Source organism: Mercenaria mercenaria, chromosome 19 (assembly GCF_021730395.1).
Source record: "Mercenaria mercenaria strain notata chromosome 19, MADL_Memer_1, whole genome shotgun sequence".
Lineage (NCBI taxonomy): Eukaryota > Metazoa > Mollusca > Bivalvia > Venerida > Veneridae > Mercenaria > Mercenaria mercenaria.
In genome coordinates, this window is record NC_069379.1 from 32,494,139 (window position 1) to 32,518,082 (window position 23,944).

General features: G+C 34.4%; 2 protein-coding genes across 3 annotated transcripts in view; one reads left to right on the top strand and one right to left on the bottom strand.

The window, feature by feature from the left end:
* Window positions 1–7,597, bottom strand: part of LOC123541681 (lysM and putative peptidoglycan-binding domain-containing protein 2-like) — a 31,593-nt gene extending 23,996 nt beyond the window's left edge. For both annotated transcript variants that reach the window (XM_045327190.2, XM_045327189.2), the window contains exon 1: window positions 7,430–7,597. In XM_045327190.2, coding sequence (XP_045183125.1) covers window positions 7,430–7,591 — 162 coding nt within the window. In that variant the 5' untranslated portion in view covers window positions 7,592–7,597. The remainder of the gene's footprint in view (window positions 1–7,429) is intronic.
* A 5,670-nt stretch (window positions 7,598–13,267) lies between these two features.
* Window positions 13,268–23,356, top strand: LOC123542123 (transcription initiation factor IIA subunit 2-like). The gene is made up of 4 exons (XM_045327788.2): window positions 13,268–13,428; window positions 17,586–17,690; window positions 19,563–19,689; window positions 21,000–23,356. Exons 1-4 carry the CDS (start codon window positions 13,354–13,356, stop codon window positions 21,011–21,013), a joined length of 321 nt encoding a protein of 106 aa, XP_045183723.1. The 5' UTR covers window positions 13,268–13,353; the 3' UTR covers window positions 21,014–23,356.
* Window positions 23,357–23,944: the final 588 nt, after the last annotated feature.

Sequence of the window (23,944 nt, forward strand, 5' to 3'; positions counted from 1 at the left end):
TGTTTGATGATTCAGGGTCAAATATTTTTTGAGATATGCACAACACAAATTTGGATGGATGGACAGACAAGGGACACTTAAAATCCCCCACCCCCCTCTCCCCAACACCCAAACATTTCTAGGTGCACAAAAACTTAGTCTTGCAATACAAAATTTGTTAAGTGTTGGCTTTCATAGTCAACATACCAAAAAGAAACATAATTAATTAAATTATGATGAAAATATTCATCTCCATTTATTATAAATTTAGAAACAGAAATATTAAGCCTGCAACAGTCTCCTTCAAGACAGAGAATACTTAATTTCACTCAAAGGCACTAACCTCCAGAACATACAACTATTAAAAACATGAGGACCATGATGGTCCTGAATCGCTCACCTCTTCCCACATGACCCAGATGATAAACATTCAGACCAGCTTTCATACAGATCCCATGAAAAATATGGCCTCTAGAGAGGTCACAACGTTTTTTCATTATTTGACCTACTGACCTACTTTTTGAAGGCACGTGACCCAGTTTCGAACTTGATCAAGATATCATCAAGATGAACACTCTGACCAATTTTCATGAAGATCCATTCACAAATATGGCCTCTAGAGATGTCACAAGGTTTTTCTATTTTTAGACCTACTGACCTAGTTTTTGACCGCACATTACCCTGTTTCGAACTTGACCTAGATATCATCAAGATGAACATTCAGACCAACTTCATACAGATCCCATGAAATTATGGCTTTAGAGAGGTCACAAGGTTTTTCTATTATTTGACCTACTGACCTTAGTTTTTGATGGCACGTGACCTACTTTCGAACTTGACCTAGATATCATCAAGATGAACATTCAGACCAACTTTCATACAGATCCCATGAAAAATATAACCTCTAGAGAGGTCACAAGGTTTTTCTATTATTTGACCTACTGACCTAGTTTTTGATGGCATACTTTGCCTAAGGAAATGTATAAATATTAGACATATTGTAATATATTTGTAAAATATTTGCATTAAAAATTATGTTTTTAGATGAAATTCATTAGAAACGCAAGTTCTATAACTCTTAACATGTATTTTGAGCAAATTATGCCCCCCTTTGGACTTAGAAAATCCATTAGTTGACAAAAATCTTGATTAATCACCTTAAGTCAACAAAGTCACAATAGAATTAAATTATTTTGTAGGGGTCTCACGTAAGGAATACAAGAAAATTGTTGAGAAGGACAGAGACATCGACTTTCTCTGCGATCCGTGCAAGTCTGCGCCTCACAACCATGAAGCTGAAGACATGTCTCGTGAGGAAGAGGTCATGGATGTTCAGTTCAGCGACACCGAGGGTGATCCACTCAATGAGTCCGTCAACGTGCATGACATGCCATTTGAGCCAGTAACCGAGTCAGAACCAGAACCAGAACCAGAGCCCCAACCACTAAATGAGAGCATACTATATATATACATGTATACTTTAATAAAACAATATAGGCATGTGATATGTTTATCATTTAAGAAAGCGAACACTTCAGATAAATTAAGAAACATACATTTGTTAGGACTGTGTATTTTGTGATATCTTGGCTAAAAATGACTATGAGTAATATGAGTAATATGAGTAAAATTTCTAAGATGTGAAGTGCATGATTGATTATTAGATATACATATAAGTACATTTTTATATGTTAATTTGTTACAGTGTTACATGAGAATGAAATGATAAATTATGAAAATTATTAAAAAAAGAGATATATCTTTGAATTTGTTCTTTTCCTTCTTTAAGTTTTTTCCATGTATACTTTAATAAAACAATATAGGCATGTGATATGTGGGAATTAACTAATTGCTAGACATAATAGCATCTCTGGAATGTGACATTACTATCAAACAGTGACACTTGCTTGAATTGGAATTTCACAGGAATGTGAAAGATAATATTAACATGTAATTTAAGACAATATATTTTTTTAGAATTAATTCTTCTATTTTGGACAATATATATCATAAAGCAATGAGATCAGTTTTTAAACAGACAAATGTTGTCTCAAATATATGTATATTATCTTTAAATTAAATAACTTCATAATACATTAAAAAATATTTTAGTATTGTTTTATAAAATGTAATGACTGATACAAAATGCATTGACAAACACCTTTTAATTATCATTTTTACTATATAATCTTTCTACCTTCACAATATTTGACAAATAATCCTAAATTGGTCAATTACAATTCACATTAAGTTTGAAACAGAGTTATAATAATTTTAATACTGTAATAATTAAAAAAATGTTTAATAATGAGTTATTAATTAAAATATAATAATTATAAATAAATATGTTAAAAAATGAGTTATTAATCAGAAAGCTAAATAATACATAAATCTGAAAAAAACAAATTTCAACAAGACAGAATTTTGAACCAGCATCCATTCTTAAAACATTTACAAAATAATTAAAATCTATTTGGAAAATATCAGTCAGATTTGGCTAAATATTTTGTGTTGAGAGCCTACAAAAATACCCAATTAACTTTTATTTCCCAAACAATTTCAATCTATTTCATTAACATCAACAGTGGATTAATATCCACATGCCTAACTTTTAATTATCAATTACTCAGTGTAAGTGTGACAAACTCCCTCTATTTAATCAAATCAATTTCAACTTAAATAATCAATAATTATTACTGCCTACACAATAGATATCTATAGTATATAAATAAGGGAGGTGTAAAGTCCTAGGGTGTAAAGACCTGTAGGAGTAAAGTCCAAGGGTGTATTGTCCCAGAGGAGTATTGTCTCGATACCCCGAATCGGGGTGTCAGACGTTTCACCCCCAAGACTGTTCCTCCCAAGACTTTTCCTCCCAAGACTTTTCACCCCCAATTTGGGAGTGAAAAGTCTGGTGTTTTATAACATATGAAGACTTTTCACCCCCTGTTTGTTTTCATTATTACTATGATTATAGGGGGTTGTATAGTTATGAATAATTTCATATGTATTATAATTAGGTTAATACATTGAAAAAGAAAAGATGTTTGTTAGTAGAGATGACCATAAACTTTAAACATAAGTTATTTACAAGGTTATCTTTTAATCCATTTTTCTGTTCAATGATTGAAAATGTGACCTTGATAAGTAAAGATTGAATAAAAAATTGACCCATTTGTGTTGTTTGTTATATTGTGAGAAAATAAATCACAGATCATAATGATATAAAATGTAAATTTTATAATCTTAATTCTTTAGAAAATGAATATCACTTTCTTCTTGTATGTCCGTTGTATAAAGAATCACAAAGAAAATGTTTACCGGTAATACTATATTACTGTAAATGGCCCTCTCTGTAAATCTGATAATCTGATGTCTACGGAAAATAGGAAGGAATTACTGAATCTGTCAAAATTCATTTATTTTGCAAATAAACTTAGACAAGATATTGAAAGTTAGTTTCATTTTTGAAGCAACATCATTTTTGAGTAATGAGTAAAATTTTGTTTGTTTTTTGATTTCCATAAGATCAGTCAAGGTTTAGATTAATTAAAGTTTAATATATTACAGGTTAGCCACAGTTAATCACAACACCTAGGAAGAGTTTAAATATTGACTATTTGAGTATTTCTGTCAATCAAAAGGTGTTGATTAAACACAACACCTATGAAGAGTTTAAAATATTGACCTACAATGAAATGAATGACTTTCAAATTGTAATATTAGTTTATTTATTTATTTATTTATTTATTTCAGTCTCATCAGCATACATAAATAACATCACAGTACATTACATGTATTACATATAATAACATTAAACATATCAAATGCTGCCACTCAATACTGAATTACCTGAGACTATTATTATATCTTGTTAAATATATAAAAATATATCATAAAATTAAATCCACATCATATTGCATATATAAATACCCATATTACACGTCATCACAATAATTGGGCTATCATTATTATACTATAGGATAAACATATATCCTCTAATTCTAACCCCTAGTTAACATTTACATCTATATTGTAATCTAAATCTACTCTTATTTTTCATAATTATATTACATAATTAAAACTTGAATCCATTTGAATAACATTGAAAAAAAATCATTAAAAAGTCTCAACAAATTGACATTTAAAAAGATCAATTGATTAAGTTGACTACATGTATGTTACCCTAAATTCAGTGTATATTTTATATAAATAGAATTATGGTCTGTATAGTAACAAATTATCTTCATAAATGCCCTAACAACCTATACAAAATATCGTCAAGAGTCCTTGATTCAACACTGTCCTTGAGTCAACACCCATGCTGTTTTTAGCTCATCTGATTTTTTGAAAAAAAATGATGAGTTATTGTCATCACTTGAGCGGTTGTCGGCGTCGGCGTCGGCGTTGCCTGGTTAAGTTTTATGTTTAGGTCAGCTTTTCTCCTAAACTATCAAAGCTATTGCTTTGAAACTTGGAATACTTGTTCACCATCATAAGCTGACCCTGTATAGCAAGAAACATAACTCCATCTTGCTTTTTGCAAGATTTATGGCCCCTTTTGTACTTAGAAAATATCAGATTTCTTGGTTAAGTTTTATGTTTAGGTCAACTTTTCTCCCAAACTGTCAAAGCTATTGCTTTGAAACTTGGAATACTTGTTCACCATCATAAGCTGACCCTGTACAGCAAGAAACATAACTCCATCTTGCTTTTTGCAAGATTTATTGCCCCTTTTGGACTTAGAAAATCAGTTTTCTTGGTTAAGTTTTATGTTTAGGTCAGCTTTTATCCTAAACTATCAAAGCTATTGCTTTAAAACTTGCAACACTTGTTCACCATCATAAGTTGACCCTGTACAGCAAGAAACATAACTCCATCCTGCTTTTTGCAAGATTTATGGCCCCTTTTGGACTTAGAAAATATCAGATTTCTTGGTTAAGTTTTATGTTTAGGTCAACTTTTTCTCTTAAACTATCAAAGCTATTGCTTTGAAACTTGCAACACTTGTTCACCATCATAAGCTGACCCTGTACAGCAAGCAGCGTAACTCCATCCTGATTTTTGCAATAATTATTGCCCCTTTTGGACTTAGAAAATCATTTTCTTGGTTGAGTATTATGTTTAAGTCAACTTTTCTCATAAACTATCAAAGCTATTGCTTTAAAACTTGCAACAGTTTTTCACCATCATAAGTGGACACTGTACATCAAGAAACATAACTCTATCCTGCTTTTTGCAAGAATGATGGCCCTTTTTAGACTTAGAAAATCATGGGTAGGACAATATTTCTATTACACAAAAAAAATCAGATGAGCGTCAGCACCCGCAAGGCGGTGCTCTTGTTTTTGTTTTCTTTCTTCTTTTCTTATCAAACTTTTGGAGAAAGATGTATAGAGGAAACAAATAATATTTGTGGTGAAAAGTCTGGAATATGCGTCTTGGCGGTTGATTTTGAACTCATTTCTAAGAATTTCTTCATTTTTTTAAGAAATTGCTAATTTATTTCAACTAGTCTTGATTACAAGCCAGCATTTTTAAAAACACTTGTGAAAATTACATAAATGTTTTGTGTTTTTAAAGACAATGTATTTAGTTTTGATTTTATGATATTGAAACATCAGTGCATTACCCTATGTACACAGAGTGAATGGACATATTGAGGGGTGTTGACTCAAGGACACCTTTTTATTGTGTACAAAAAATCACCCCCGTCTAGTAGTTGTCATTTTACTCAACTATCACTGCACAGGATTTAATAAAAATTTGCATGGAGGATGACTACATGTTCCAGTTTATGAAAGTATCAAAACATAAAATATTTCATGAGCTTGTGTTGGAAAAACAAACATTTATCCTTAGGGTGTTGACTCATGGGCACTGGTGGATACATAAAAGAAGATTTTAAATGTCAAATAACAAAATATTTCACGATATTTTCACTATATTAAAAATTGGGGGTGAAAAGTCTTGGGAGGAAATGTCTTGGGGGTGAAATGTCTAGGGGAGGAAAAGTCTTGGGGGTGAAACGTCTGGAATTCCCCGAATCGTATCCACTTCCATAAATTTTATCAATTAATAATTTATTTCTACATTATTCATTTTGTACACGGTTTTGAATAAGATGGGTTAAGGTATAAGTAATGTTACTAATTTTACGTATAAGGATGACATACCTTATGATCATTGTCACCCCTTCAATAGAGGGCAGTGACCCTCAAAAATATAATTTGCTGTCAAAAGACATCCCATAAGTTGGACTAAGGTTTAAGTAAATGAATTGTATGTCTGATTAAAGTTCATGAAACAGGTTGTTCTTTTTCTAAAAACGATTCACTGCATTAATAGCAGAGCTACCGGCGCCGCGAAGCGGCGCCGACAGCGTCGCATTACGGTTAGACGTATGAACAAGAAAACGAAAAGAGAGATCTAACTGTGTATACTATCGAGTTGAAAATTCGTGGTACTTTTTGGAATCGGTGTTGTTCGGATTTTTTCATGCGCACTATGCACATAGTAATTAATCAGTAAAGACGTCAGTAGACGCTTACTGTTTACGGTTGACAAAAGCGCCTCGCTTACTGCTTTGAATATTGAATAAAAACGTAAATGCGCGTTTGATAATAAAAAATTAGTGCTAAATACATTTTCTACGAAGAAAAAAGAAATAAAATACAATATTTTCATTTTGAAACGACTTCCGTCACGCTGCCATTACCGAACTTTATTATATATACTTATGTTTGTCCAGATGACGTCATACCTCCACAGTGGTGTAGTGGTTAGCGAGTTCGCGTTGAAAACCAGAGGTCGTGAGTTCGAACCTCATCTGGATCAGATTTTTTTTTCAATTCCTTTTTTATTTCAGTTTTTTTTGTATTATTATGAGTTTTGAAAATATTGTATAACTTAAGTCATTCATGTGAAATTTAACAAGTGTTTAGTTTTGATGTCAGGTTCCAATGTAGTGCCTGTGCAGTAGTCAGTAGACATAACTTTAAAAAAAAAAAAAAAAAAGGCTTTAGGATCAAAATATACAGGCATTGAACTGTGAAAAGCAAATAATGCTCTTCTCCCCGTTCGCATATATTTCATCCGTTAGCTTTAAAATCACTGACCAGAGTTTATCAAAAAAACTAAAACTACTGGCGATGAATTATCAATAAACATCAAAAAGGTTCTTACTACCATCCCTATTCTATAGTGCTAAAAGATTAACCATAAAAAAGCCATAGAAATGTTAACTTAGAAGTTCAGTAAATAAACAGGGGTTTTTCGAGAATTTCTTTAACTCCTTTAATTTTTAAGGGGCACTGGTGATTTTTCAAGGGAGCTCTGCCTTTTAGGTAGCACCTAATTTCATATTAAACTATTTCTTGTAAGTCCAATGGTTCGATGACGTTTGACAACGAATCTGTCCCATTAACAGCTGTCAAAAGAAATAACTAACCGTTGCTCCATATTTTAGAGCTATACCCTGCAATGTATCAATCCTGGAAATTGTATGTTTTACGTATTTTGTAAATTTTGGCATGGGTTTTGTGGTAGATCCATATTTTGTTTGATTTCTTGCAATGTTTCCAAATAACTTTCGTTCCGCACCGTCCGACATTTTGGACAGAAGAAGTGTCACGTGACAAATAAATTTATTACCAACGTACTTCAATAGCCTAAGTAATGTTACATATATTTGATGTATTATGCACCTTATTTGATGCATTAAGTCGAGTTAAGACCATACGTTTTTTTCTAATGTACTATCTTCTGATCGAAAGAAATTTCTAGACGGATGTACGATCGATGTTTTTCTAACGTTAAGAATTTTTTCATACTCTGTGAGCTTGAAGAACATTAGTTTCCAAGACAAACAAGAGAAGAAAAACATAGGTCACCGAACTCGTTTTAATTTTATAGGGCATTTCCTTCACCCACTGTTTAAACATTTCTGAAATTTTGTAAAATTGAAAAATTGGTGGTACCTTATGAAACATATAATATCCCATTTAATGTTATAGGTATTTCGATCGATCATGTCTTACAGGTAAATATGAATACAAGGTGATTTCAGTATTATATAAGCATAAATGTCACTAATACATCTTTCATTTTTACATGTTGACATAATTACCCCACCCATTTTATTTTCAATGGAAAAAATGTATTTAGATCTACAAAAAAGTTCTGACTGTAAGATTTTAAAAATATTTTGCAGCTTTAATGACACACAAAAATGCTTTAAAGTGGAAAGAAAGAAGTAGGGGTCACCGTGCATCTAAGAGATTTATTAAGAAATATCTGTCAAAAACTGGTGAATTTTGATAGTTTGTGTTCGTTTTTATTTAATTTACATTTTCTAGATAAAATAAAGTGATATCTTGAATTTTTTTATTTTAATTATAGATTATCATCGTATGTATCAGTCAGGAAAATATCAAAACCAAATCTGATCTACTTTCATAGATATTTGAAATTACCTACACCTACCCCGTTGTAATGTCAGCCAAAAATAAGGGTGAAAATTTGTTTTCGCAAAAAGCAGAATCTATTTGGTTAAATGGAACATTATTGGCCATATTTTAATGATTTAGCATTAATTTTTGGCAAAACGTTTGTTAGAAAGCAATATTTGAAGAAACATTTTTCAAAATAGCGAATATCCTGGAAAAAAAAACGCTCGTACATCCTTAAAGCATCTAGTGCGGAGAAAGGTCAAAGAGGCTTATAGCCAGTATCTTGAGCACATCCTAAACTTGAACAATACTGATGCCTCACTCCCAAATAAACCAAATACTAAGAAACTGTACTCGCTCATTAAACACTCGAGACAGGAATCTTCCTCTATCCCTCCTCTTAAGTATGAAAATAAACTCCATCAGGATGATCAAGCTAAGGCAACAGTACAGAACAGTTTCAGTCTGTTTTTAGCCCCAAATCACCACTAAACAATGCCTCTCTCAGTAAAATGAAACTAATTCCAGATGGTAAATCAGTGCCAACTATGCCAAATATTAGGATAGGCACAAATGGTATTGAGAAACTTGTCAACAACTTGAACCCCCATAAGGCCAGTGGTCCTGACAAAATCAAGCCTATAATACTTAAAACACTCTCTGTAGAACTATCTCCCATCCTTGAGGTCATATTCCAGTAATCCCTGGAGGAAGGATCACTTCCATCTCAGTGGAAATCCGCGTATGTTGCCCCCATTTTTAAAAAAAGGTGATAGGTCAAATCCAGTAAATTATAGACCAATTTCATTAACATGTATCCTATGCAAAATTCTTGAACACATTGTTAGCTCATCTATTGTAAAGCACTTTACCAGCCATGGTATTCTGTATGACCTACAGAATGGATTTAGGGAAAAAGATCATGCGTTACTCAGTTAGTTATGTTAGTAAATGATCTGGTCACTTCAGCCTACAATAAGAAACAAGTAGATCTTTTACTACTAGATTTTAATAAGGCTTTCGACAAAGTTAGCCAGGATAAAGTCCTTCTAATAATGCACGAATATGGAGTCAGAGGTAACACAGTAAGATGGGTCAAAGGCTTCTTAGATAATAGGATCAAATCAGTAGTCCCAAATGGCACTACCTCTGATGTCATCCCAGTGTCATCAGGTGTCCCACGGGGGTCTGTACCATGGCTGTCCCCTGCTCTTCCTAGCTTACATAAATAATCTCCCACAAAACGTCAGTTCCAAAGTCCGTCTGTTTGCAGATGACACGGCAATATATCTAACTCTGCCATCTGCAGACCAATCTCTCTCTCTCCAAAATGAAGTGGGATATGAAGTTCAACCCCTCCAAGTGTCAAGTGATCCACGCCACTAGAAGGAAACAGCCTATCCCTACCCAGTATTACCTACATGGAGTCCAACTTGAATCGGTCAGCTCAACCAAACCCTAGGGTTTTTACGAAGAAACATTAAGGTCAAATCCCAACCCATTAAGACCATTGCTTACCAGACTCTAGTCCGACCCCAGCTCGAATATGCCTCCGAGGTATGGTCGCCCCACACCCAAACTCAAATTGACCAAATTGAAAGTGTCCAAGGAGAGCCGCCCGTTGGATGAAGACCGACTACGGCCGTACTTCTAGTGTAACAGAAATGCTACACTCTCTAAACCTTCGTCGACTGGATTTAAGGCGTATAGATTCTAGGTTATCACTCTTCTATAAGTTTCATTATGATCTGGTTGCTATCCCAATCGTAGATTACCTGACCCGAATGACCCGTTGTCCGCTATGGCCATTCCCCAAGTTATAGGTTAATTACTGCAACCGATGACTATTACAAGTTTTCTTATTTTCCGAAAACAGTGTACCATTAGAACCAACTTCCCCCAGTGTCGCCCACCTTTCTACCCTAGAGCAGTTCAGTGCTGCAGTTTGCAGCCTTGAACATGTCTCGCCCTAGTTATCATGCAAACTCAAGTTTTAACCTTTTTATATCACCAAAGTTATTTTTAGTTTCTTCCACTCTAAATTTTTATCACTATATTCTGTCTCTTTTTGATTTTGACGCGCAAAACGTCTACGTTCCCGCAAGGGGTTTGACGTCAACGGCAGATAGATAGATACCTGGTTTAATACTATACTGAAAGTGATTTACAGAATAAGTTTGCAAATGAATTCATTCGGGGAGAGCCTAAATTCTCAACGCACTGTTATATAAATCGACTTTAAATGAGATTTGTATTTTATATTCTGTATTATTATATACTCAGTACCTTACGATAAATATTGTTAAATCTGCATACAGCTGTCAAATCCTGTAACCCAAGCTGGTAACCAGAAGCAGGCACAATAACCACTCGTGTAATTGTGACGTCATTTTACCCTTTGTCTTCGGGATAAAAATATATTTAATGTTGATACTTAATATAATTTTACTGCTTCAGATAACTGAGTTATCATTATTGTATCAAATACTCATTAACATGGGCTCCCCTAAGTCTATATGAGCCGTGCCATGAGAAAACCAACATAGTGGGTTTGCGACCAGCAAGGATCCAGACCAGCCTGCGCATCCGCGCAGTCTGGTCAGGATCCATGCTGTTCGCTAGCAGTTTCTCCAATTCCAATAGGCTTTAAAAGCGAACAGCATGGAGCCTGACCAGACTGCGCGGATGCGCAGGCTGGTCTGGATCCATGCTTGTCGCAAACCCACTATGTTGGTTTTCTCATGGCACGGCTCATATATATTGGCATTTGGGTTATGTCCTCATGCAGATACAGGTTTGAGGTTTGAAGATTAGTTTAGTATAATAATATTCTATGGTATATAATTTTATACATACAATTACACTTGCATATACAAGATACAGTTGTGTAACAAGCATTCAACATTATATGTGGCTCGGACCACATTTTTAACAACATGTGGGATGGTCTCCTGCTTGTTTGAAAAAAAAAACAAGGATAAATTTCAAACAGGGATTGCCACGTGATATGCACACTGCTAACACACACATTCTCATTCAAAGCAAACATACGAGGACGAAACGAACAAATGAAGGAAAACAGTGGGGCAACCCCTTGGAATGATCAGTGGCAAAAACACCATCGGGGAGCTTATACCTGTTTATGGTGCGCAACCAACCTCACTCTTTCCCCCACCATGTTCCAAAGTCACGGGACAGTGTAAATAAAGTAGTCCACGCCAGGTGAATCTCTAACGCACGCAATGGAATCAAAAGGCATGACATATAAAACAAAACAAAAATACTCGTGTATAGATAAAAGTCCTTAAGGACCAAAACATATTTACTCAATGCCTTTGCAGAAGACAGAGCATCAAGAGAATCACCCTTAAGTGCCCAACGAAACAGGCCAAAGACAGAAATCAAGAGTTTAGTCCTTGTAGGATTTAAAAATTGCTATTCACAGAGTCTTTCCCCTCTTCCGTCAGACATAATCAAAGAGGGAAGCGTAGTGTCCAACTGTGGTGTGTCTCAAAACAGTTTGGTCGTAACCTCTTTTAATGAAACCTTTTATACTTTTACCAAATACAGTTGGAAAATAACAAAGACCCAAAATCTTAAGAAGTTTGTAAAACCATCCCCATAAAAATCGGGTTTTAAAATACCTTCTCGCAGAAGTGTCTTTATATTACTACTGAATTTTAAAATCAAATCTGAATTACGATAGTAAATTTTAGCAAAACATTTACGTGATTTGTAATAACAGTAGCCTTGGCAATTTATTTGTAATATATTGATTACGTTCATTGAAATCCTCAACATGACTACACGCTCTGACAAGCTAAATTAATTGAGAAATATATACCACATAAGATGTAGCCTGAGGTTCACTCCCATCTAAATGGGGAAATTTACAATGCTAAAATTGTCATAAAGTTTGGTATGTATAATATTGTCATAAAAAGAGAGATGTAAATCTAAAAATGAAGCAGCAGTATCCGATCGAATTGTTAGTTTTATTTAACTGGAGTTGCCTGGGATAATTAATATATACCGATTGACAAAAAACTCAGATTATTCATATTAAGAATATCATACAGATAGCGTAATGTTTTATTAAATGCAGTAATAATGTCTGCTTGTGTATCTGCAGAAAGACTCGACATAAAGTCTCTTTCATAACTATATAAAAACAAATCTGCGACAAGGGGTACATAATTTGTTCCCATGGGAATCCCAATTACTTGTCTGAAATCTGCATTCCAAAACCTGATGTAAATGTTGTTCATTAAAAAGGAAAGGGCTTTACAAACTTCGTCACAGGTCCACATTATATAAAGTTTAATAATGCAGCTTGTAAGAAAATCTGTATTGAAATTGCAAGTGAGAAATATAGTCGTGTGTATAACCACTTAAGACCCGCCATTGCCGCTCAGTGATAAAAATTATTTAAACTTACAGACGGCAAATTTACAATTTGATTGAAAGTATTAGTATACACAACTATTAAAAAGGTTATCATTACCAAATAAAAAAAATATGTGATCCTCTGCAGGTCTCACATTTCTTGATAACATCGTGTTTTGTTTTACTCTACTATGTTTCAGTATATATGACCGTGTAGCATTCTATCCTAACCGACATGTTCCTGTAGCATGCTAGGTTATTTATATAAAAGTTAACACCCCTTTTTATTTTTGTTTTCCATAGAAGTGATATAGTTTTTCATACGATTATAAATCTCCGAAAATCTGATATACTAGACATTTCTGAAAAACCGTAAAGAACAGCCGGATTTAATGGTACAATACAATAGTGGTGTTCAGCCTAAGACTCGGGCCTGCACTAAGGCCTTTGAGTCATTACATGAATTATAACTTCCGGTAAAAAGTGCACCAACTTTTTTCTTGCAATATTTGCGTTGTATCTCAACAAAGACATCATTATGAGCTCCTATCAACTTTACCGAAATACAACTTTAGGTCATACATTGCAGGAAAGTCTAGATGAACTCATTCAGGTAGACAGTTTAGTAAAATTGATTTACCAGATTCGCACTCAATATTCTCCGACCTCACTGTTGCTGACAGTAAAGTTTAATTGATATAATTATATAGTGTCATAGCTTTTAAGTGCGAGTTCCATTCCATTTCTCCTCTTTGCCATTCATAAATGCTACTGATATCATGTTTTGCCACAAAAGAAAACTGAAAATTTCATGTGGACGCATTGGTCGAGATTATCCCAGACTCACCAGTTTCGACGCACATAACAAGCAACATGGCCACGCTTTTTCATTCAGTATCATACGTGACTCTATTAGATGTTGCTTATGCACTAACCTTTTATGCATTGAATCATACCAATAACATCTTATTCTAAACAACTGACTGCAAGAAATCAAAAGGTAAACAACAACTAGTGTGGTCGGCCATACTTTTTTCTAACACACCTATTTCGACGCATCTTACATGATACTTGTTACGAAGCTTTTGATTGGCTTAAATATTTGTGCAACTACTGTAAATAATGTGCTACACCATAACTGTCATGGATGCTGCAATAAAACTTGAAACAAAAGCAGATGCAAGTAGATAATCAATATTAAGGTCAAATGATATAAATAAATCTGAAAACATTTTAACTTTCATGCAGATAAGGGGCTAAAACATAAATAATCACTCTGCTTTTTTAATACACACTGTCTGATGTTTTTTCTTTCATTTTTCTGGACTGCAGTGTTTACAGAGGAATTTGGCACATTTTGTTTTTTACAAAACTTCAGATGAACCCAGTGTTCGCAGCCTACTTGACAAGAGAAAAAAATGAAGTGTGTAGTAATGATCGCACTAATATATAATGCGTACACCTCACAAAACAGTGCATAAAATAGTGCGACTACATATGTCACATGGCAGTGATGTGACCTTGATAGCACCAAAGTTGGCTGCAGACGTACAACAAAATTTCCAGTAACTTTTTTAATCTAAGCTTCCACAGGGACATTTTTAAAATGGATGAAAATCTGCATTAGTAGAAACATTAAAAATCATGTATAGGCTAAATGTAAATTGATAAATATCTTCAAATCCTGAACTTTCCAACTTTTTTATAGGTAAAAGTAACCATGATGTTTTCTGTCATTACACCGAGTAATTACGTCATCGGAAACCCCAAGTTAATCGAGAACGAGGTCAAAACAAAAATGGCGTCGAAATAGGTGTGCGTAAAATTACGTGGTGCAACGATATGTGGACGCATTGGTCGAGAGGGCTAAGATGCTTTCCTACGGAGGTGAAGGCCCTAGGTTCGAATCCTGGCTACTCCCATTGCGGTGTGTCCTTGGGCAAGGCACTTTGTCATGATTGCCTTAGTCGACCCAGCTGTAAATGGGTACCAGCAAATTGCTGGGGGTGAGGTATAATTGGTTTTAACTGTTCTTAATATAGGGTCGCAGAAAAGCTCTATAGAGCTTATGTTAATTGTTTCACCGAGCGACGGTAAATAAAACTTACCTATATATGTGAAATGACCGATGTCATAATTTTAATAATTTTTGGGGCTTTAAGTCTCAGGTGGTGCAACTCTTTATCTAGACTCAATAAGTTCTTTTATTTTTTTGCTCACTGTACATATCTTCAAACTGTATTTCTTTCTTTTCTCGCGCATACCTTAAAAATGGCAATTTGTATTATCAATTTGTTGATGTTGGCCATAAAGTGGTAGAAGTAGAAGTTTACGTCAGGCTATGAAAATATATGAGAGGGGCATGCATTGGGTGCAGTAAAGTAATTGAAATACAGCTGAAGCTAATTTTACTTCTATTAAATGTTAAACAATTACATAATTAAATTTTTGGCCAAGTAAATGTTTATCAGAAATTAGCCTTACTCATTTGCCTTATCGGATGATTTTATAGTTATCCCTCTAAGTCTTACCGGTATCTGCATTTTACTGTTTGGAAAACGCAGACATTAAAAAGTCCGAAAAGTAATAAAATTCTAGTAAGACTTATTTGCTCCAATAAACTGAACATTAATATATATGTAGAAACTTCAAATGGGTTGAATTATCAATATTACTCATAATTTTAAATAAGAGACTTCAGTCTTCAGAAATATGATGTGAACAGGTGCAAGGAGATATCGACCCCAACACCAGTTTCAATACACAGTGGACTGCCCATCATGATTACAGTTACACTAAATTGCAGAAACAAAACACAAAATATATATTGCAAAAAAAATATCAGCAATTTTATGCTTTATTGTCAACATAAATTCATTATCAGAGATGTTAATCATTTCAAATACATTGTAATTGTACCAGAAAATGTTCTCAATGGATTTTATTTGGGATCCCATCTGTAGAATGTCCAGGGATTTCCATGGAAAAGTACATGGAATTATTCTATGGAGTATTGGAACAGATTTGAATCATTTCCATGGAAAAAAATCCAGTGTTCCATGGAAAATTTAAAAGGTTTAGTCTGTTAATGTTTCTGGAAATATTCCATAGTATCCCTGGAAATATTCCCTGATACACCTGGAAATATTCCATAGTATCCCTGGAAATATTCCCAGGTACACCTGGAAATATTCCCTGGTATCCCTGGAAATATTCCATATGCACAAACTTTTATTTGAAAGGTAAAATTATAACATTTAAAATGCAATTAAGTCAGTGGTTCAAAGTGATTTAAGTACTAATTACCTAAATTATGTACTGAATATATCATCAAGTATTAGGTAAACTGTTGCTAGAGAAGTATATTTATTATCTATCATTCACAAATACCTGAACAGAAATTACCTGTAACCAGATGAAAGTTTATGCCATTGAGATTAATAGAGTTCCTGCTTCAATCTATAACTGTGACATATTATAGGTTTAAATTACATTTAAAATTAGAAAGTATAATGTTTTTACCTCAGGTGTCCTTCTAAAAGCATTTTAGAGTTTCCAGTAAGATAGCTCCATTCCATGTGCCTCTAACAACAAGAACAAAACACTTCCTGTTTACATTCAAATTTGTGGTATTCATGAGCAATTTTCTTCAGTACAATAAGTTACTGATGTGAATATCCAGAATGTTATGAAAACAGATATATAATACAAGAGTGAATTTGACCATCTAATTCTTTTAGCACACAGAATTTCCGAAGATCACAGGAAAACGAACAGAAAAAATGGGACTATTTTTGTTAGGTCACAAGTAGCTAGCTGCATTTCTATTGGTTCTTTATATCTTTATTGAAATGTCCAAGTGTTACCAGCTATATACATGTATATTTGCAAATGCTACAGTGTCCAGGGAAATTTTCCATACATATTTTTAGCTAACTTAAAGGGACATTTTCCGTGCATATTTCTGTATGTCTGGAAAATTTCCAGTGTTTCCCTGGAATACAGGACACTTTTCCATGGAACACTTCCAGGGATTTACACTTTCCAGTGTCAATAGCATACTTTCCATGGAATTCCATGCACTTTCCATGGAAAATCTTGCTTGTCCATGGACATTCTACAGACGGGATTTCCTAACAGAAATATGCAAAACAAATTTATAATGTGACTGGACAGGCCCAAAACATCTTATCATTTGGAGTAAGCAGAAGTATCATAACCACTGAATATCAGTTTTTGTTCAAACACTTTTGACTGATAAGAAAGCGCCTAGAACTCTACTAGAAAAGATACTGTAAGCCCTTCTATGAAATATCTGATGATAAAGTAAGCCATTGAGTTCAATAAATCCAATCTAGTAAGACAGAGAAAAAAAGAAAATGAAAAACATATATATTATTTTAGTTAGTTATATAAATGTCAGTTAATAAGAGCCTGTCTACTTAGCTTAATAGGGAGAGCGCAGATCTACAGATCCCGGGGATGTGAGTTCGAGCCCTGGGCAAGGGGTATGTTTTCCGTGAAGATTTGATAAAAGACATTGCATCTGAAACCATTTGTCCTCCGCCTCTGATTCATGTGGGGAGTTGGCATTTACTTTCAGAGAACTGGTTTGTACTGTTACAGAATCCAGGAACACTGGTTAGGTTAATTGCCAGTCATTTCATTACTGAAAAGCGGTGTTAAACCCAAAACAAAAAAAAAACAAAAAACAACACCAGCACAAGACCATGCAATTATTTGATGAAGGCACATGTCTTTGTTTTTCAGTTGGGCCAGATTACTCCACAGCTTGCTCTTAAAGTCCTTCTGCAGTTTGATAAAGCAATCAACTTGGCACTAGCAAGTAGAGTTAAAAATAGAATCACATTCAAGGTAAGTAGAAGTTTTGTTGCAAAACCTGTTCCTTTCAAGTGATACTGCATTAAACTTTGATTCTTATGTAGTAAAATAAACGCTTGACAGCCATATGGAAGTCTTGGAGCATCAGATTCAATAGTGTGCTTGAGATCATTTGTTCAATCCCCGACTGGGTCATACCAAAGGTGTAAAAAATGGTACCAGTTGTTCATTGCCTGGCGCTCAGCATTTAAAAGGAAATTTGGCATCTCTTCTCGCATACCCTCGTGTTGATGGATACCATAAGGAAAGAGGTGTCAAGAGTGATTGATATGAACTGTAAACTTGCTTCACAGTCAGCGGCAGCCTTAAATAAATTAGTATAAACTAAACTAGAACAAACTACTAGTTGCAAGCCCGCAGAAATAGAATTAAATTTTCATAGAGATTTCGATATTTCATCTTATGGTAGTCTGCATATAGCATGAAATTGAACAGAATTTAGCTGCCCATTTAAGTTTAAATCAGAACTTGATAGTATGAAACTAATGCAAACAACACCTAAATATATGATGCAAGGTCTTTAGAATTTGTACCTGTATGACTGCTTTACATTAATGAAGAGTTCTATGCCATTTAAGTTTAAATCAGAAACAACACAAACAACACCTAAATATATGATGCAAGGTCTTTAGAATTTGTACCTGTATGACTGCTTTACATTAATGAAGAGTTCTATGCCATTTAAGTTTAAATCAGAACTTGATAGTCTTAGAACTTGATAGTCTTAGAAGGTCTTGCAAACAACACCTAAATATATGATGCAAGGTCTTTAGAATTTGTACCTGTATGACTGCTTTACATTAATGAAGAGTTCTATGCCATTTAAGTTTAAATCAGAACTTGATAGTATGAAACTAATGCAAACAACACCTAAATATATGATGCAAGGTCTTTAGAATTTGTACCTGTATGACTGCTTTACATTAATGAAGAGTTCTATGCCGCATCGATGAGGGCCAAGTGATTCAAAGTCAGTGACCTTAACCACTTGGCCAAGGAGGCCCCTGCATAACAGATTTTAAAACAGCGATCAAGTGCTCCAGTGGTAACACTGACTGACTCTGCAACCAGGGGTAATTAGTTCAGGCCTCCACTCCTCAAATTAGGTAAGAGTCCCATGGGTGCTTTTTCATGTGGCACGGTAAAGAACTAAAGAACCTTTTTCTTGCACTTACCTCCCGCATAAGTTACTAACACTAGTAACTGTCTTGTTGGTGAGTCACCTATATGTTCCCTTGAAGGTTACAAATAAATCACAGACTACAGTACATGTATTGTTCCTGAATTTGGTAAAGGTACTAGACTTAATGAAAGTTTTGACCAACACTTTGGTATGTTGACTCTGTGTTTTATTAGCACACTAGCCTGCAATAGAAGTACTGACAGCAGTGACAGGATGAACCTTTGTGAGAAAGTTAAGAATGTCAAGAAAAAGCCCAAATAAGCAAAGCTCATCTTCATAAAGTTTTATTGCAACAAAGTCACTTTTAAATGTCCTAAAAGTATTGAAAAAGCCCATTAATAACAAGTACAGCAAGGCTGATCTTCATAAAGTTTTATGGCTACAAAGTTATGTTTAAATGCCCTATAAGTGTCCCAGGGCTTTAAACTGATCTTTTTGCCTTGATTACAATTATACAAAAACCATTAATCGAAGAAGCAGAGACCTTAATTTATGACTGTTAAGTAACAAGTAAAGTATCATAGTTTATGAAACCTATTTTTAGAAGTGCTTCATACATAGTCGTGTTCAGATGATATTCCTTAAATAAATTATCCTAGACACTTGTCATATTTGTTTCCTTTAATAGGTTGAAGATATATATTACGTTTTTTTTTTTGTAGGGCAAGTTAAATACCTACAGATTTTGTGATAATGTATGGACATTTGTGTTGAATAATGCGGAATTTAAAGATGTACAAGAACTAGCCAAAGTTGACAAGGTGAAAATAGTGGCATGTGATGGAAAAGGTATGCATGTAATAAAGTAACAAGTTCTGTGGCCCGCAAAGTTGGTAGAATAAAGCAATTTTGCTCATGTTCTGATGTTTGTATAATATGTTTCTTCCACTAAATGAACCATGTTTTAGTACTTACTGAAGGAGCGGGGCATATTATGTGAACACCTGTGGCTGCCGGTCGGGTGGTTGGCGTCCAAAAGCATGTCTGCTCTCTAAGTCGAACAGTTTTCATCCGATCTTCACCAAACTTGCTGGCAATGTTTGTGGGCATAATATCGCAGCCAAGTTCATTAACCAGTGAAATAGCCCCAGGCACTCTTGGATTATGGCCCTTGAATTACTCGAAAAACTACCAGTTTAGCCTTGTCCGCCCTCTTAGTCAAACAGTTTTCATCCGATCTTCACCAAACTTGCTGACAATGTTTGTGGGCATATATTTCGGTCTAGTTCAATAACCAGCCAAATCGCCCTAGGCACTCTTGGATTACGGCCTGTGAATTATTCAAAATCTGCGAAATTAGCCTTGTCCATTCAAACGGTTTTGATCCGATTGTCAGTTTCATCCCACATGGAACCTCACAAATACCTTGATACCTTATTACTCTTGTTTTGGGTTAACAAGGCATACAACATCAGCATTATTACCTTAATGATACGTAACTGAATATTTAGACGGGCGTATTTTGTGTCAGTCTGGCACTCTTGTTTCTCTAATGACCTGAAGGAAAATACACAGTCCACAAAAAACAGTCCACTATCAGCAGTCCACAATCAGCAGTTATATGGAGATCAGTAATTTACCCATTATGCTGATCTTGTTTTATAAATTGGGGCAGTTTAAGACGTATGGGAACACATGTCCCTAGGATTAAGGCATAGCGGGAGAGCTCTGCTGATCTGTGGAGACTACAATAAATTGTAGATTCTCTGTGCTGTACAATATTTCAAGGTAGAAAACTAAAACATTACAGAGTAATGTCTATTTCTTTTTATAAGGATTAATTGATACATCGAGATTTCAGTCAGTTTATAGATATATAGTTTTCAGTCATTGACAGCCTGTCTGATTGGTACGAGTGTTATTGTGTAACTAAGGAATATGAAAAATCTCAGTTTCTACTGCAACTTGAATATTTGGTGGTAGGGGATGGGGTAAGGTAATTTTTCAAGGACTCGGATTTCTACCTGTACTAAGAAAGTTCTACTCATACCCTGGCCTCATATACCTAAGATAAGATTATAAAAATAGTTATAAAAATAAAGTATGAAAATCGGTTTTCTAAACACAGACACTAAAATAAAGTACACTCTACATTTCAGGTGCAGAAAAATGATCAGACAAAGATGCTATTTGGCCTTGGATTTATATGGTCTCAGAAAACAAGACTTTTTGCTCATCTGCAGGTGGATGAACAGTAAAGCCATACAACAGGGGGGGTTTATATCATGTTTTACAGGTAGAACTTCTGTGTCATTCTTGGATCAGTTATTTGATGTTGGAACAGTTCTGGAAGGAAAGTTTACCACTGTGTTTTGAATCCCGGGTTGTAAAGACTGATTTCTTTATAACAGATAGGAAGATTGGAAAATTGTTAAACTGTTTTGTCTTTCTTTATTATTATTATATACCTTAACTTAGTATTAACCAGTCATTAGATGGTTTACTGTAAAAAATATTTCTTGTCTTAGTTGATTTATACCCCAATTACATATGGTGTGCTCTATGTGAGAAATACCTGAAAATTTCAGTGAAATAGATATTTCATTGCCAAACTGTTTTTATTGATGTGATTTGGACAACTCAGACAGGAAATTTCTATTGGTCTAGATCTGGTTTTTTTATGTTGACATATTATTTGGCACCATACAGGCGCCAAGAAAGAGCGGCTACATTTGATCTACTAGTACTACTTCATGTAAAAGACATTTCTGAATCAAAATAATATAGAATGGAATGATTTTATACTTAATTCATACAAACTGTGTTGGTTATTACTAACGAAAAATAAGTCATTAGACGTCTGCGCATCCCTAAGTTACCCGTGGGATGTGTTACTTCGCGTTTTATGCACTGTTAAAACACAGTTTCGCATTATAGTCATGTTATCAGTCATCTACTATAATTGGTGCCATGCTTGCACCATGAAATAGTGCTTCTACTTCTATACACAAAACACATATTAAAATCGAAATGATATTTAGCAGAACTATGTGTTAACATATCCCAACAGTATGAATTGGTCAAACACTGTGTGTATAATTCACTTTGGCAGCATCCTAGTGAATTTATTCTGCGTGCTAATTAACATTGTTTTGTTTTGATATGTTAAAACATGGCTCTGTTATATAATATTTCTTGATAACAGTTCATGGTATTACTAACATAAAGTAACTTTTAAGAGATTTTTAATTGAACATTAAGTCATTAATCCAATATTTGTTTAAGCTTTTTGCTTAAATGTGTAGGCAGAAGAATTTTCTAGGATGTTATTTTTTTCTCTCAACAATGTAAAAATTTTAATGTTTTCATAATTATGATGTATTTATTTTCTTCTTTGCTGTATGTGGAGGGACTTGTGAATTGGTTTAAAAGGTATGTTATGTACATGATGCAAATAAATATGAATGTTAATTTTATCATTGTGCATGTAATGTATATAAGTACTTCTCCTTTTTTGCATATACATGTATCTGGCTTAGAAAAATAGTAAACTAAGAAATGTCAGTCCGTCCGATTGATAACTGTAGATTGTGTATGTGCAGGAACTTCAAATTTGGTAGGCAGGATGGTCCTGACCGGCAGATGACCGCTATTGATTTTGGAATTTTTTGCTCAAAGGTCAAGATCATGGTGACCTTGAGCTGAAAATCGGTTTTCAATCAATAACTAAAGAACATGTTGGCCTATAATCTCTAAACTTCATATGTTGTTGTCTGTGGCCAGTAGATGACCCATATGGTTTTGGGGTCTGTAGGTTAGAGGTCAAAGTCACAGTGACTTTGAAACTGAAAATGTTTTCTGCACAAATACAAAAGAACAAATTGGCCTAGTCATCAAATTTCATAAGATGTTTGCCTTTAGTTAATAGACTAGTCCAGTTGTTTAGGGAGTCAGTAGGTCAAAGGTCAAGGTCACAATAACTTGAAAACTGAAAACAGTTTCAACCACTAAACACTAAAGAAGGCATTGGCCTGCAGTTGGTATTCTTAATAGGAAGATAGGAAGTGGTTAGCAGATGGTTCCTATTGTTTTTTGGGGGTAAGTAGGTCAAAGGTTAAGGTCACTGTGACCTCAAGACTGAAGATAGTTTCTGCTTATTAAATGAAGAACCATATAGCCTAATGCCTTCAAACTTAATAGGATGATTGCCTGTGATCAGAGGATGACCCTTATTATGTTGAGTTCAGTAGGTCAAAGGGCAAAGTCATACTGACCTCAGGGTTGAAAATGGGAGAGGCCATCATGGCGGTGGGGTGCATTCTTGTTTTGCATACAGGTTTTGTTTAATTTCATTTTGTTATGTTGTCTTGGTAAAAGTTTTTTAATGTGTTTTTCTCATTTTTTGTCTTCTTCTGTTACACTGTGCTATGTACTTGAAATTGTTTTGATACGAAGTATCTTAATAAATATAAAGTAGTAATTTGGTAAAATGAAAATAAAATTGTCATAAAAAGTTTGTGATTTTTCTTTTTCTTAAAATCCTTTTTAGCTCGCCTGTCACGAAGTGATCGCGCAGTGTCCGTCATCTGTGCGTCCGTGCGTGCGTAAACTTTTCCTTGTGACATATCTAGAGGTCACTTTTTTCATGGGATCTTTATGAAAATGGGTCAGAATGTTCATCTTGGTACATTCTAGGTCAAGTTCGAAACTGGGTCACGTGCCTTCAAAAACTAGGTCAGTAGGTCTAAAAATAGAAAAACCTTGTGACCTCTCTAGAGGCCATATATTTCACAAGATCTTCATGAAAGTTGGTCAGAACGTTCACCTTGATGATATCTAGGTCAAGTTCGAAACTGGGTCACGTGCCTTCAAAAACTAGGTCAGTAGGTCAAATAATAGTAAAACCTTGTGACCTCTCTGAAGGCCATATTTTTCATGGGATCTGTATGAAAGTTGGTCTGAATGTTCATCTTGATGATATCTAGGTCAAGTTCGAAACTGGGTCACGTGCGGTCAAAAACTAGGTCAGTAGATCTAAAAATAGAAAAACCTTGTGGCCTCTCTAGAGGCCATATATTTCATGAAATCTTCATGAAAATTGGTC

Bases quoted from the DNA above. Each gene is read 5' to 3' on its own strand.
- LOC123542123 (XM_045327788.2), top strand. From the start codon at position 13,354: ATGAGCTCCTATCAACTTTACCGAAATACAACTTTAGGTCATACATTG. The intron at 13,429-17,585 runs GTAGACAGTTTA...TTTGTTTTTCAG, and splicing joins GTCTAGATGAACTCATTCAG to TTGGGCCAGATTACTCCACA. The intron at 17,691-19,562 runs GTAAGTAGAAGT...TTTTTTTTGTAG, and splicing joins AAAATAGAATCACATTCAAG to GGCAAGTTAAATACCTACAG.